The sequence below is a fragment of the Papio anubis genome, chromosome 4 (genome assembly GCF_008728515.1).
Source record: "Papio anubis isolate 15944 chromosome 4, Panubis1.0, whole genome shotgun sequence".
NCBI lineage: Eukaryota > Metazoa > Chordata > Mammalia > Primates > Cercopithecidae > Papio > Papio anubis.
In genome coordinates, this window is record NC_044979.1 from 92,054,580 (window position 1) to 92,071,470 (window position 16,891).

A 16,891-nucleotide genomic window follows, 5' to 3' on the forward strand; every position below is an offset into this window, starting at 1 on the left:
CTCCCACACAATAATAGTGGGAGACTTTAACACCCACTGTCACTGTTAGACAGATCAAAGAGACAGAAAATTAACAAGGATATTCAGGACTTGAACTCAGCTCTGGACCAAGCAGACCTAATAGACATCTACAGAACTCTCCACCCCAAATCAACAGAATATACATTCTTCTCAGCACCACATCACACTTATTCTAAAATTGACCACATAACTGGAAGTAAAACACTCCTCAGCAAATGCAAAAGAACGGAAATCATAACAGTTTCTCAGACCACAGTGCAATCAAATTGGAACTCAGGATTAAGAAACTCACTCAAAACTACACAACTACATTGAAAGTGAACAGCCTGCTCCTGAATGACTACTGGGTAACTAATGAAATCAAGACAGAAATAAATAAGTTCTTTGAAACCAATGAGAACAAAAACAACATACTAGAATCTCTGGGACACAGCTAAAGGAGCGTTTAGAGGGAAATTTATACCACTAAATGCCCACAAGAGAAAGCAGGAAAGATCTAAAATGGACACCCTAACATCACAATTAAAAGAACTAGAGAGTGGCCTGGGTGCAGTGGCTCACGCCTGTAATCCCAGCACTTTGGGAGGCCAAGGCGGGCAGATCATGAGGTCAGTAGTTCAAGACCAGCCTGGCCAACATAGTGAAACCCTGTCTCTACTAAAAATACAAAAAAATTAGCTGGGCGTAGTGGTGGGCACCTGTAATCCCAGCCACTTGGGAGGCTGAGGCAAAGAGAATCGTTTGAACCTGGGAGGCGGAGGTTGCAGTCAGCCGAGATTGTGCCACTGCACACTCCAGCCCGGACGACAGTACAAGACTCCATCTCAAAAAAAAAAGAACTAGAGAAGCAAGAGCCATTAAATTCAAAAGCTAGCACAAGACAAGAAACAACTAAGATCATAGCAGAACTGAAGGAGATAAGGAGACACGAAAAACCCTTCAAAAAAATCAATGAATCCAGGAGTTGGTTTTTCGAAAAGATCAACAAAATAGACCGCTAGCCAGACAAAGAAGAAAAGAGAGAAGAATCAAATAGACGCGATAAAAAAATGATAAAGGGGATATCACCACTGATCCCACAGAAATACAAACTATCAACAGAGAATACTATAAACACCTCTACACAAATAAACCAGAAAATCTAGAGGAAATGGATACATTTCTGGACACATACCCCCTCCCAAGTCTAAACCAGGAAGAACTTGAATCCCTGAATGGATCAATAACAAGTTCAGAAATTGGGTCAGTAATTAATAGCCTGCCAACCAAAAAATCTGTCCAGGACCAGACAGATTCACAGCCGAATTCTACCAGAGGTACAAAGAGGAGCTAGTACCATTCCTTCTTAAACTATTCCAAACAATAGAAAAAGGGAATCCTCCCTAACTCATTTTATGAGGCCAGCATCATCCTCATACCAAAACCTGGCAGACACAACCAAAAAAAGAAAAATTCAGGATAATATCCCTGATAAACATTGATGTCAAAATCCTCAATAAAATACTGGCAAACCGAATCCAGCAGCACATCAAAAAGCTTACCCACCAGGATCAAGTTGGCTTCATCCCTGGGATGCAAGCCTGGTTCAATATGTGAAAATCAATAAACATAATCCATCACATAAATAGAACCAATGACAAAAACCACATGATTATCTCAATAGATGCAGAAAAGGCCTTCAATAAAATTCAACACCCCTTCATGCTAAAAACTCTCAATAAACTAGGTATTGATGGAACAGATCTCAAAATAAACAGCTATTTATGACAAACCCAGAGCCAATATCATACTGAATGGGCAAAAGCTGGAAGCATTCCCTTCGAAAACCAGCACAAGACAAGGATGTCCTCTCTCACCACTCCTATTCAACATAGTATTGGAAGTTCTGGCCACAGCAATCTGGCAAGAGAAAGAAATAAAAAGTATTCAAATAGGAAGAGAGGAAGTCCAATTGTCTCTGTTTGCAAACGACATGACTGTACATTTAGAAAACCCCATCATCTCAGCCCCAAACCTCCTCAAGCTGATAAGCAACTTCAGCAAAGTCTCTGGCTACAAAATCAATGTGCAAAAATCACAAGCATTCCTGTACACAAGTAATAGCCAAATCATGAGTGAACTCTGATTTACAATTGCTACAAAGAGAATAAAATAGGAATACTACTTACAAGGGAAGTGAAGGACCCCTTTAAGGAAACTACAAACCACTGCTCAAGGAAATAAGAGAGGAAACAAACAAATGGAAAAATGTTCCATGCTCATGGATAGGAAGAATCAGTATCGTAAAAATGGCCATACTGCCCAAAGTAATTTATAGATTCAATGCTATTCCCATCAAGATACCATTAACTTTCTTCACAGAATTAGAAAAATCTACTTTAAATTTCATATGGAACCAAAAATGAGCCCGTATAGCCAAGACAATCCTAAGCAAAAAGAACAAAAGTAGAGGCACCACGCTACCTGATTTCAATCTATACTACAAGGCTACAGTAACCACAGCATGCTACTGGTACCGAAACAGATATATAGTCCAATGGAACAGAACAGAGGCCTCAGAAATAAGACATCTACAGCCATCTGATCTTTGACGAACCTGACAAAAAAAGCAGTGGGGAAAGGATTCCCTATTTAATAAATGGTGTTGGGAAAACTGGCTACCCATATGCAGAAAACTGAAACTGGACCCCTTCCTTACACTTCACACAAAAATTAATTCAAGATGGATTAAATACTTAACTGTAAAACCTAAAACCATAAAAACCCTAGAAAAAAACTTAGGCAATACCATTCAGGACATAGGCAGGGGCAAAGACTTCATGACTAAAACACCAAAAGTAATGGCAACAAAAGCCAAAATTGACAAATGGGATCTAATTAAACTAAAGAGCTTCTACATAGCAAAAGAAACTACCATCAGAGTGAACAGGCACTCTACAGAATGGGAGAAAATTTTTGCAATCTATCCATCTGACAAAGGGCTAATAGCCAGAATCTACAAAGAAATTAAACAAATTTATAAGAAAAAAAAGAACAACCCCATCAAAAAGTGGGCAAAGGATATGAACAGACACTTCTCAAAAGAAGACATTTATACAGCCAACAAACATATGAAAAAAAGCTCATCATCACTGGTCATTAAAGAAATGCAAATCAAAACCACAATGAGATACCATCTCATGCCAGTTAGAATGGCAAACATTAAAAAGTCAGGAAACATCAGATGCTGGAGAGGATGTGGAAAAATAGGAACACTTTTACACTGTTGGTGGGAGTGTAAATAAGTTCAACCATTGTGGAAGACAGTGTGGCGATTCCTCAAGGATCTAGAAACAGAAATGCCATTTGACCCAGCAATCCATTACTGGGTATATACCCAAAGGATTATAAATAATTCTACTATAAAGACACATGCACACGTATGTTTATTGTGGCGCTGTTCACAATAGCAAAGACTTGGAACCAACCCAAATGCCCATCAATGATAGACTGGATAAAGAAAATGTGGCACATATACACCATGGAATACTATGCAGCCGTAAAAAAGGATGTGTTTATGTCCTCTGTAGGGACATGGATGAAGCGGGAAACCAGCTAAATTATCAGCAACTAACACAAGAACAGAAAGCCAAACACCACATATTCTTACTCATAGGTGGCAGCTGAACAATGAGAACACATGGACATGGGGAGAGGAACATCACACACGGGGGCCTGTCAGGGGGTGGGGGACTAGAGGAGGGATAGCATTAGGAGAAATACCTAATGTAGATGACAGGTTGATGGGTGCAGCAAACCACCATGGCACGTGTATACCTATGTAACAAACCTGCATGTTCAGCGCATGTATACCAGAACTTAAAGTATAAGAAAAAGAAAAGAAAAAAAAGATTATCAGCTGTTTTATCACAGAAACCTTAAAGGCCAGAAAGCAGTAGGATGATACATTTATAATGTATTTAAAATGCTGAGGGGAAAAAAAACTATCAAACAAGAATTCTCTATCTGGTTAAAAAAGAAAAAAACAAAAAACTGCCCTTCAAAAATGAGATAAAAATTAAGACATTCCCAAATAAACAAAAGCCAAGGGAATTCATTACTACTGGCATTTGCAACAGAAAATGCTGAAAGGAGTACTTCACATTGACATGAAAATCACTACACTGTAACTTTGTCAAAGCCATACAAAAATATAAAGTTCTCAGGTAAAGGTAAATACATGGACAAATATGAAAACTAGAGTATTGTTGTAAATTTGGCTTATAACTCCATTATTTTCTAAAGGATTAAAAATACTTATGAATCTGTTAATGGATACACAACACATAAAGATGTAATTCCTTATCTCAATTACATAAAATGATGGAAAAAGACACAGCTACAATAGGAGTAGAATTTTTGTATGTCGCTGAAGTGAAGTTGGTATCATTCAAACCAGATTGCTATAACTTTAGAATGTTATATGTAATCTCCATGGTAACACAGAAAGTATCTAAGAAGAAAAGGAAATGAGAAGACAGTCAAAATGTGTCACTACCAAGAAATCAACTAAACTCAAAGGGAGGCAATAACAGAGGAAATGAGGGACAAAAAAGCCATAGGATATACAGAAAATTTATTTTTTAAATCACAAGATTAAGTAATTCCCCACCAGTAATTACTTTAAATTTAAATGTGTTAAACTCCAAATCAAAAGAAATTGATTGGCAGGAAGGATTTTTTTAAAATAGGATACAACTATACATTGTCTACAACAGACTCACTTTAGATCTAAAGACACCAATAGGTCGAAAGTAAAAGGACAGAAAAAGACACTCAATGCAAATAGTAACCAAAAGAGAGATGCAGTGGCTATACTAATATGAGACAAAATAGATAGTCAAAAACTGTTTTAAAAGACAAAGACATTACAGATTGATAAAAGAGCCAATTCACTAGAAGATAGAATAATTATAAATATATACGCACACCAAACATCAAAGCTCCCAAATATATGAAGCAAACACTGACAGAACTGAATGAAGAAACAGACTGTTCTGCAACAAGAGATGGAAACTTCAACACTCCACTTTCAATAGTGAACAGAACAAGACAGAGCAATGAGGAAACAGAAGACTTAAGCAACACTATAAACCAAATAAAACTAATAGACATACAGAGAGCACTCGACCCAACAACAGAATGAACACTTTTCTCAAGTACATATGGAAAATTTTCCAGGACACACTATATGTTAGGCCACAAAACAAGTATGAATATATTTTAAAATGACTGAAATAAAACTACCCTTTGTTACAATAGAGTGAAAATAGAAATCAGTAACAGAAGGAAAAATGAAAAATTCACAAATATGTGGAAATTAAATAACATATTCCTAAACAATCATGGGTCAAAGAAGACATCACAAGGGAAATTAGAAAATACCTTGAAACAAATGTAAACAAAAACAAAATTTACCAAAATGTATGGGATGCAGCAAAAGGCACTGCTAAGAGGTAAATTTATAGCTGTAAACACAATAAAAATGAAGATCTCCAACCAACAAACAAACTGTACACATTAGAAGAACAGAAAATGTACAGCACACCAAACCCAAAGTTAGCAAGAGGAAGGAAACAAAGATTAAAACAGATATAAATAAAATAGATAATAGAATAAGAATAGAGAAAAAGCAATGAAACCAAAAGTTTATTCTTTGAAAAAAAAAATCAACAAATTGGCAAATCTTAAGCTACATGACTAGAAAATATACACAGAAAACTCAAATTACTAACATTAGTAATGAAATTGGACATTACTGCCAATTTTACATAAATAAAAAGGATTGGCCAGGCACAGTGGCTCACGCCTGTAATCCCAACAATTTGGGAGGCAGAGGTGGGTGGATCACAAGTTCAGGAGTTCAAGACCAGCCTGGCCAAGATGGTGAAACTCCATCTCTACTAAAAATACAAAAAAATTAGCCAGGCATGGTGGCGGGCACCTGTAATCCCAGCCACTTGGGAGGCTGACGCAGAGAACTGTTTGAACCCGGGAGGCAGAGGCTGCAGTGAGCCGAGACTGTGCCACTGCACTCCAGCCTGGGCGACAGAACAAGACTCCGTCTCAAAATAAATAAATAAATAAATAGGATTTTAAGAGTACTATAAACAACTATATGCCAACAAATTGGATTATCTGGATATAATGGATAAATCCCTAGAAATAACCTAGCTAGATTAAATTATGACAAAATAGAAGATCTGAATATATTTGAAATAAGGATTTGAAGTAGTAATCAAAAACCTCCCAACAAAGTAAACCCCAGGACAAGATAGCTTCATGGGTAAATTCTACCAAACACTTAAAGAAGAACACCAGTCTTTCTCAAAGTCTTCCAAAAACTTGAAGAAGGAGGAACACCTGAAACTCATTCTATGTGACCAGCATTATCCTGGTACCAAAGCCAGAGAAAGATACTAGAAAACTATACAGCAATATCCCTTACGAATACTGATACAAGAATCCTCAACAAAATGCGGGTAAAACAAATTTGGCAGTGTAGCAAAAGGATTGTACAAGATCACCAAGTGGCATTTATTCTAGGAATGCAAAATGGTTCAAACATAAAAAAATCAATTAAAGTAGTACACCATAGAACAGAATAAAGGGGAAAAACAAAGATCATCTCAATTGATGCAGAAAAACATCTGACAAAATTCAACACCCTTCCATCATCAGAAAAAAAAAAAAAAAATAGAAGGAAACTTAAACTCACCAACGTAAGGCCATATATGAAAAACCCACAACTAACATGATACTCAATGATGAATGAAAGATTGAAAGCTTTTCCCCTAAGATCAGGAACTAGACAAATATGCCTCTTTTTACCACTTCTATTCAACGCAGTATTGTGAGCTCTAGCCAGACCGATCAGGCAAGAAAAATAAATAATGCATCCAAATCGGAAAGGAAGAAGCAAAATTTATCTCTGCTATAAGAGACATGATTGTATATGTAGAGAACACTAGAGATTACACAAAATGTAGTTAGAGCTAACAATTCAACATTGCAGGACACAAAATCAACACAAAAATCAACTATGTTTCTACACACTGACAATGAACAATTATGAAAAGAATTGTATGAAAGAATCTTTTCTATGAAAAGAAAATTAAGAAAACGATTCCATTTACAATGGCATCAAAATAATAAAGTACTTAGAAATAAGTTTAACCAAAAAGTTGAAAAAAGCCTTGTACACTGAAAACTACATCCCCGAAAAAATCAAGGAAGACAAGGAAACGGAGAACCATCCCATGTTCATGGATTGGAAGGCTTAATATAAGATGACAATTCTAACTGAAGCTATGTACAGACTCAACGCATTTCTTCTCAAAATCTCAGCGACCTCTTTTGTAAAAACAAAAAAAGTCCATCCTAAAATTAATGTGGAATCTCAAAGGACCCTAAATAGCCAAAACAATCTTAAAAAAGAACAGGCCAGGCATGGTGGCTCACTCCTGTAATCCTAGCACTTTGGGAGGCCGAGGTGGGCAGACTGCCTGAGCTCAGGAGTTTGAGACCACCCTGGGCAACATGGTGAAACCCCGTCTCTACTGAAATTAAAAAAAAAATTAACCAGGTGTGGCAGCATGCGCCCATAGTCCCAGCTACTTGGGAGGCTGAAACAGAATTGCTTGAACCTGGGAGGCAGACGGTGCAGTGAGCCAAGATCACGCCACTGTACCCTAGCCTGGGGGACAGAGCAAGACTCTATCTCTTAAAAAAAAAAAAGAAGAAGAAGAAGAAGAAGAACAGTGTTAGAGGACTCACATTTCCTGACTTCCAATACTTACTACACAGCTATAGTAATCAAAACAGTGTGGTCTTGGCATAAAGGCAGAGATATATATATCAATGGAAGTGAATTAAGAGCCCAGATACAAACCCTTGCATATACTGTTAACTGATTTTCAACAAGGATGCCAAGACTAATGGCAAAGAACAGTATTTTCAACAAACAGTGCTGGGAAAACTGGATATATCCACACACAAAACAATTAAGTTGGACCCTTACCTTAAACCATCTATAAAAACTAACTCAAGATGGATCAAAGATCTACATATAAGAGCTAAAACTATAAAACTCATGGAATAAAATATAGGGGAAAAGCTTCATGACACTGAATTTGGCAATAATTTCTTGGATATGGCAACAAAGAAAAATAAACTAGACCATCAAAATGAAAAACTTTTGTGCAAAGGACACTATCAAGACAGTAAAAAGGCAATCTAAGGAACGGGAGAAAATATTTGTAAATCATAATATCTAATAAGGGATTAATAGCCAGGATATATAAATAACTCACTTAACAACTACAAAAACCCAGTTAAGAAATGGGCACAGGACTTGAATTAACGTTTCTTCAAAGACGATATACAGGTGACCGATCAGCGCAAGAAAAAAATGCTTAACATCACTAATCATTGGGGAAATGCAAAACAAAATCAGGATGAGATACCACTTTATGCACATCAGAATGGCTATCATCAAAAAAACAGAAAAGAACTAGGGCTGGCAAAAATGTGAAGAAACTGGAACCCTCGTGCACTGCTGGTGATGATATAAAATGACACAGCCACTGTGCCAAACAGTATAGTGGTTTCTGAAAAAATTGAATTTAGTATTATCATATAACCCAGCAATTCTACTTTTAGGTACATACACCCAGAACAATTGAAAGCAGGGACTCAAGCAGATATTTGTATACCAATGTTTATTCATTGATATTTACAATAGCCAAAAGGTGGAAACAACTGACAACATAAACAGATGAGTAAATAAAAGTGGTATGTACATATAATAGAGTATTATTCAGACTTTAAAAGAAATGAGGTCAGGCACAGTGGCTTATGCCTCTAATCCCAGCACTTTGGGAGCCAAGGCAGGAGGATTGCTTGAGCCCAGGAGTTCAAGACCAACCTGGGCAACACAGAGAGACTCCATCTCCACAAGAATTTTAAAAAGAAAAATTCGCCAAGTAGGGTGGTACATGCCTGTAGTCCCAGCTACTCGGGAGGTTGCAGTGGGAGGACCACTTGAGCCCAGGAGGTCAAGGCTGCAGTGAGCCACGATAGCACCACTGCACTCCAGTCTGGGCAACAGAGTGAGACCCTGTCTCAAAAGAAAAATCATTAAAAAAAAAAATCTGATATATACTACAACATGGACAAACCTTAACAATATGTTAAGTGAAATGAGCCAGTCACAAAAGGACAAATACCATATGATTCCATTTATATGAGATAACCAGGATAGTCGTATCCTCAGAGGCAGAAACTAAAATAGAAGTAACCAGGGGCTGGGGGAAGAGGTCACAGGGGTAATTGTTTAGTAGATAGTTTCAGTTTAGAATGATGAAAAAAGCTCATGAGAGATCAGTGATGGTGGCACAACAATGCGACTGTACTTAATAACACTGAAAGGGTAAAAGAGTACATTTTATTATGTATATCTCACCACAATAAAAAGCCCCGCAAGGTTGTCAATGTTACGTTTAAAAGAGAAGGTATAAATGGGGAGACATTTCAGACATGTATTTACAGAGGGCTTAGAAGAGCTATTCAGCAGATGAGTACCTAATGAACCAGAATTTTGGCAGAGATCCTGGGAGTGAAGTGAACCAAATCACTTGGGAAGTGTGAAATAATTTCCTCCTCCAAGGAGGTCAGCAGATAGGACATGTGAAGCCAATGTTAAGATTTCTCTGGAGTCTAAATAAAAGATTATCAAATTGGACAAGTCTGTTCTCAGTGTTTTCCAACAAGGTGCAATTGACATTTTGGACAGAACAACTGCTTCATCCTGTGGGACTCTCCTGCCTGCCATATGGTACTTAACATCCCTGAACTCCAAACCACTTACCAGGGGCATTCCCATCACCCTCATGACTCTAACAATCAAAAAGAAACCCACCCACGTTTGTTACCACGACTACCATGACCCCAGATCACTCAGAGTGAATGAATCCAAAACTGAAATATAAGCGTCCTGGTCTGTTAGCATATGACAAGCTATAAAGCAGTAGCAAGCAACTCTAAATCTCAATCAATGGCTTAAAACCAAAAAAAAAAAACGCTTCTGTCTTATTCACATTACATGTCCATCACAGGCCAGCCCAAGGCTCTATTCCACACTGTCCTCACACCAGAACCTGGGCTGATAGAGCTACCACTCTGCAGAATGCTGGCAGATGCAGCGGCAGAGGGAATGAGATACAGTAAGTGGTATGCTGGCATTTAAATAATTCACTTAGAAGTGACACACAGTACTTCTCATATTCCACTGGCCAAAGCAAGTCAAATAGCCTTGTCTGCTTCAGGGCCAGGAAAGTGCAACCCTACCAGTTACCTGGAAAGAAAAGAACCAGCCCTGATGACTTCCAAACCATGCCTGCAAAGTGCTCTGAAAAGTTGAAGACGCTATATAAATGTTAATTAAAAGCGTACTGGTAACAGTACTACTTTGCCCTTCCATCCATTCAATGGATATTTATTAAGCATCTAATACGTGCTGGACATCATCTCCTAAGCATCAAATATATGCCAGACACCATGCTAAGAGATCTGATGAAAACTGAGTCATAAGTGGTAGGGTAAGAGAAACAATCTTTAAAACAATTTCAGTGTGGTATGATAAATGTGATCAGGGAAGTCAGCCCAGGTACTCCAGAAGTTCCCAGGGCAAGCACCTGAGCCAGCAGTGGGGGCAATGGTCAGGAAGACTTCCAAGAGCAGTAACCTACACAGCTGCAGGATGCAGTCACCCTGGAGAACCTGCTGTAGATGCACATGTGGAAGCATGAATGTTGAAGCTCTGGATGGGGCGTCTCTGCCTTCCACCAAGTCAGTGAGACCTACTTGCACAAATTCCCCATAGCCCTAATCCAGTCACTTCCACTAAATGTCCACAGACACATTTATGAGTTTTCTTGGTTTTCTAGGCAGACCAGATGTAAAGAACAGATCTCTGGGGCTACTCTCCACTTTCCCCCCAACTAGAACATTCTATGAGATGCTCTAAGTTCAAGGAGACAACATTCTTTCAGTCCAGTTATCATAAGCTTGGTTCTAACCTCAGCAAAAACTGCTTTCTCTCAGCTAATACAGTGCAACAAAACGGGAAATGCCCTAGGAAAACATGTCAGAGGCTCCTAACCATTGAAAATCAGGCACATTCCCTTTATGACATATTAAATACATTATAAAGAGTGATTAAAAATAGTGCAGACTCCAACACAAGCCATAAGATATACAGTATACTACCCTGAGATATTTACCAAAGTTCCTCTAATAAAGAAAAAAAATTTTTTTTCAACAGAAAAATATATAAAATACACATCTGGAAACACTACATAGTCACTAAAAATGAAAACTGTAAAGACCTCTAAGCTACCAGGAAAAGTAATGCTGACAGTGCTAAGGAAAGCAGATTCCAACAGCAATCACACTGTAAAGGTTAGATAAAGATGACGGAAACTCTGCAGAAAATGGGGCATGGAGAGTAGGGGAAGCAGAGAAGTGGTTCAGTGCAGCTTACAGTAACATGTTATTGTTTAGCACAATGCAAATTTCACATAAAAGTCATTCCTATGTAAAAGCTTGGTGGATCTTATTCACATTCCCAAACTGACTTTTATAGGCAGTTTATAAAGCATAATCTGGTGCGTTCCTTAAAAAGAACCATGCTAGCTGCTGTTAACTTAACTCCAGCCCTTCCAGTTAAAGGGAGGAAGGAACAGGGCAAGTTTCCTGACTCGCCAAGGCCTCATGATTCCAGCAGCAAGGGCCAGGCAGAGGCTCTGGGGACAGAATCCTGGCTGAGTAACCTTCCTTAAAAATCGCCCTGAGCAAACTAGTCAATTTAGCCTTATCTTTAAAATGCAGATAACACAAACTACTTCACAGAACTACAGTGGGGATTAAATTTGATGACTTTTAAGCACCTAGCACAGCATGACTTTTAAAAGGAAGTGATAGTTTCCATTCCTTGGGGGCAAAAATGGATGGCTCTTAAGGTCTCCCTCTACTCTGCAAACCCAAGGTCCCCCAGGTCCCCATAGCACAGAGCAGGAGGAGCCAGCTAAGCTTTGGCAAAAGCAAAAGAGGAAGGGAGTTCAAGCGTTCAAGCATGGCCTTCTGGTAGAGTGTGGGGAAAGAAGAGTGTTTTCTGTCTTTGTTCTTCCACCCTACCAATGCCTAGCACATAACAGGTGCTCAATTGAGTATGTGATCAGTGGACTAATCAGCACGCCCTCTGTCCTCAGCTGATGATCAGGAAGGAAAACAGGCAGGAAACACCATCTATTTATTTGAACTAAAGCTCAGGCCCCTTGCACTGTGAGACTCCGGCAGCTTATTTCTGTGCTGCATACAGGGTGCTAGCATTTACTACTATGGAAGATACATTTTTCTGAGTGTTAACTTCAGTGATATTTACCAAATATGCCTCTGAATGGTCCCATTTCAAAAAAAACTCCAGAAAACACTGCTTTTCATAAACAAAAAGAAAACAAAATGGCCCCAGTAATACTTTCTTATCTCTATCCCCACCTACTTCAAGTAGCCTGTATCTATTCTACTTTAGTGAATAAAGCTGAGTCTTTTCTAAAACAAAACTGTATACTGGAGGTAAAAAATTCTAAACCATAACTTTGAGTAAAGGAAAACTCTCAAGAGCGGTTTAAATGTAATATGCCTGGCTTATTCTATTCCAATGATGTTCTAATCTTTTTTATTAATTTACTCTAATGTTCATAATTGTTTTAGGCCACAATTATCTCACTGTTTCCTGGCCTGTGTACCTGATCAGAATCGTTATGATCTCTGAGGTTTTCTCCTGATTTTTGAGAATCCTGCTCTGCTATGGATGGGGAGGCCAGCAGAACAGAGACAGACCAACTAAGGAGCCTTTTAAATACAGGACTATTAAAGTGGCAAATCATTGTCCTTTCTGTGACCAGCTTCTGGGGCTCCGTGATTACATGTTAAACAACAGGATCAGATGGGAGCATTTTGTAGCTGAGAGACCAATACCAGAAAAATTCCCCTTTACCCCTTCAACAGTATCCTCCTGCCTATTTACAAGAACATTTAGCATCATTTCCTTCTCAAATGGGCCATCCTGTACTCTGGAGCTAGAAGACAGTACGAGGAGAACACTGACATTCAGTGCCTACCAGTTTCTCTCCTAGGGAGCTGCACTGTTGACAGCTCTTAGTAAGAGATCACACCCTTGCCTTTACGAGGTATTTCTGTCATTTTATATAAAAGCACAAAGACACAGTGGTCAGCACAAGACTACAGCCTGTGGAAAGCATAATCACTGTCAGAGGACATCAAATCCAACACACTGGTGGGATGGCAGGAAAGCAGACTTGAAAGGAGTTCAGAGTAAATGAGTCTCCTTGTTTGCTTGTTACTCATAACATTAGGCCTAAGCTGCTTTGCTGAAACACTTAGCTCTGTGCTTTCCAAGCCATAAAAATTATACTTACTCCAATGTGTGAGATTAAAACCTACTGCACACTGAGCTGAATGACATTCGATGTGCAGCAATGCCACTTCAGGCGGTTCATCACGTTGCTTTATTCATAAGGCTGGGAGACAGGGTGGAACCACACGAATTTAACATCTTGCTGTGCCTGAAATGTTCATTAAGTGCTCTTATCTGCAGTCACCTGCCCACCCGATAGAACCACTCTCCACTAATTTAGAGACAATAATCTGTGCACATTTAAATTACGATGAACAGGAACATTTCCACTGGAAAAATCATCACACATCTTGATTTGCACTGCCAATTAGGTCTTTAGAAAAGGAAAAAAAAAAAAAAAAAAAAAACACCCTGATCATCTTACATATAGTAATTTGCCTTAATTGGTGCATAATGGATCGGATATAATTTGTGGGTAACCCCTACATGATAAATAGTTTATTTAACATTTTAGAACTACCAAAAATTAGCCTCATTATGTGGCAGTGAACGTTCACTTCCAACTATACATTCTGGGACTTCTGAGTTTCCTAAGCATGAATTATGAATATCAGTGGTGGAAGTACAAAGGACTCCCCAGCCTAACAACAGGAGTGATACATTCCAGAAACATTTTCTGATTACATTCACAAGGAGCTCAGGATAAATTTCAGATACATTTCCTGATTAAACTCACAAGGAGCTCAAATCTCCATCCAGAGGGTTTGTTTTTTGTTTTGTTTTGTTTTGAGTCCTGTAGCAGCAGAAACTCCTAGGTTAGGACGCTGGCTGGGAGTGGTGGCTCACGCCTGTAATCCCAGCACTTTGGGAGGCCGAGGCGGGTGGACCACCTAAGGTCAGCAGTTCAAGACCAGCCTGGATAACATTGTGAAACCCTGTCTCTACTTAAAAAAAAAAATACAAATATAAATAATTGGGCGTGGTGGCGGGCGCCTGTAATCTCAGCTACTCGGAAGGCTGAGGCAGGAAAACTGCTTGAACCTGGGAGGCGGAGGTTGCAGTGAGCGCCATTACACTCCACCCTGGACAAGAGCGAAACTCCGTCTCAAAAAAATAATAAAAAATTGGATGCTAATTTTTTACGGTATTAAAATTAGCACAGTAATTAAATTTTTTACGGTATTAAAATTAGCACGGTAAAAGCTAGTGGCAAAAAATTAAAAATTAAAAATCGAACCCTGTCTCATTCCCTAGGCTTTACTGTTTGTTTCCCTTGCTTTTCAGAGTTTCTCTCACAGGAGGCATTTTAAAAATATTCTCAGAAACATCAACAACAGATTTTTCTCAAACGACCATTTTCAGGAAGGCTTCAGAAACTACTAAAAGGCCAAAGCTACCGTTAGTGGCTCGGTCTTTGCTGCCAGACTCGGGCAGGTGACAGCGGCTTGGGCTCGGGCACCTGGCACTCAGCGCCTTCCAATGCTGGCGGCCCCGCCTCCCCTTCTCCCCGGCCAGGCACGCAGGTGGAGGAAAGTAAACACCAGTCGGAGGCAAAGTGGAAGCAGTGAGTCTAGCGACTCTCACAAAAACAAGTGGAAAAAAAAAAAAAAAAATCCTCGCACAAAGCATCTCTGTGCTCACAAGCAGAGGCGTGGCTGCTTGTTTCCCTTTTTAAAGGTTGCATTTTTAGTTCTTTTTAAAAATGTTTTTATTGCTTACTTCTAAGTAAACATTCATCTCCATTACGATAACGTAGAGTAAAGCTCTTTTAAGAGGTAAAAAGAGAAAACTGAAGTCACGTTCACATTCCCACCACTCACTGAAACGTTTGGAGGAACTTACTCAACTGTTTGCTAATGAGTTTTAAAGGATAGTTAGGCCCTTAACGCGTAATTGGGGTCGTGCTGTGCATATGATTTGGGATCTTGCAGCTTGTTTAACTTGGCCCAATGACGTTACCATTTCCCCCAAATGGTTACTAATTCCTTGAGAACGTTTACAAAAGTTCTAGAATAAACACTAAAGTTACTCTTTTTAAACTCCATTATCCAAGTTGGACTGGTCTGGCGATCGACTATTAAAAAAAAAAATACAACTTTCTTAAGCTTCCTGATCTCTGTGCCAATTCCCGGAGAAAGTGTGGGGAGTGCACAAAAAAGCCCCTCCCCCGTCTCAGGAGGGCTGCAAACGCAAGCGCTGCGCCCCGCTAGCTCCCCGCCTGCACCCCTGGCAGCCACCCGAGACTGAGCAGAGCGCCAGGCTGAGCGCAGTTCTGTGCTGGGGCGACCGGGCTCTGTGGTCCGCGTGGCACAAACGTGACCCACCGCGCACACCTGCAGGGCGCGCCCACTCCGGCACTCACTCGGCTAGGCGCGCCAGATTCCCAGCAGAGCAGCCAAGGGCCACGTTTCCAGCCCAAGGCCAGCAGGACCGAGTCGCAAAGGGAAGTCAAACTGTGGGTGCTTCCGGACGGCGGCGGACGGCCAGACCCTCACCTGGTAGCGAGTCGCCAACTCCATGCTTCCTGACGGGGCGCCAGTCTCCTCCCAGCACGCGGCCACGGGAGCCCGGACTCGCCACGGCCCGGCGCACCAAGAACGCCCCACTCCCGAGCAGCCAGCGCGCAGCGCCCGGAGCACAGGCGGGCCCCGGGAGGGGCGCACTCGGCGCCCGGGACAGGGGGAGCGCGTCGCGCTGCCCGCTCGGTGCCGCCTCACTGGGCCTCGTGGCTCCGACCACCGTCCCAACTTCGCGGCCACTGACCTTGTCTTCGCAGACGGCGCGAGAGGGGGCTGCAGTGGGGGGCGGCATGAGCAGTTACCAGTGTTAGGGCGCCGGGTTCCCCCCTGTAGCGGAGGGAGGGAGTGGAGCCGTCCGGCGGGGTTTAGCGCGGGAGAAATGAGGGGGCTGTCCCGGCGCAGCCTCCAGCTGGCACGCGCGCAGGATACTTGGCAGAGTTTATTCCAGGTCATGCCCTGGGGCTCGAGCTTCTGCTGCAACCTCTGTCTCTGATCCAGGAAAATATTGTAGGGCGGTTTTGGGGCTTGTTTTGTTTTGTTGTTGTAAAGGGGCAGCGTTCTCTTTGGGAGGATTCCGTCTCCCAAAACATTTGCTACAGGGTTCACTTTGCAAAACGGGCAACCCAGGTTTCTTTACCAGGGCCCCGGTGGACACTGCAAATCCCCCTGAAACTTTAAACGGCCATTACACAGTAGGCCTCCACACCCACCAAACAGAGTTTGTAGAGGTCAGGAATGCTGATTAATTTAGCAGAATTGACCCCGGCACCTACTAAGCATCAGGCACTGGGTTAGTCCTAGGAACAGAAGGGTGAACAAAAACAGGCCCCTGCTCTGTTGGAGTTTACAGCCTGAGAGCCAGTTACCAACCTAA

General features: G+C 40.7%; 1 protein-coding gene across 7 annotated transcripts in view; it reads right to left on the reverse strand.

Moving 5' to 3' along the window:
- The window catches only part of CDCA7L (cell division cycle associated 7 like), a 50,040-nt gene extending 33,906 nt beyond the window's left edge, over positions 1–16,134 (reverse strand). For 3 of the 7 annotated variants that reach the window (XM_003896219.4, XM_009203254.3, XM_021935959.2), the window contains exon 1: positions 15,994–16,131. In XM_003896219.4, coding sequence (XP_003896268.3) covers positions 15,994–16,017 — 24 coding nt within the window. In that variant the 5' untranslated portion in view covers positions 16,018–16,131. Of the gene's footprint in view, positions 1–15,993 lie in introns of all 7 variants that reach the window. The other 4 variants (XM_009203256.4, XM_009203255.4, XM_009203257.4 and 1 more) reach the window with 3 other exon arrangements.
- Positions 16,135–16,891: the final 757 nt, after the last annotated feature.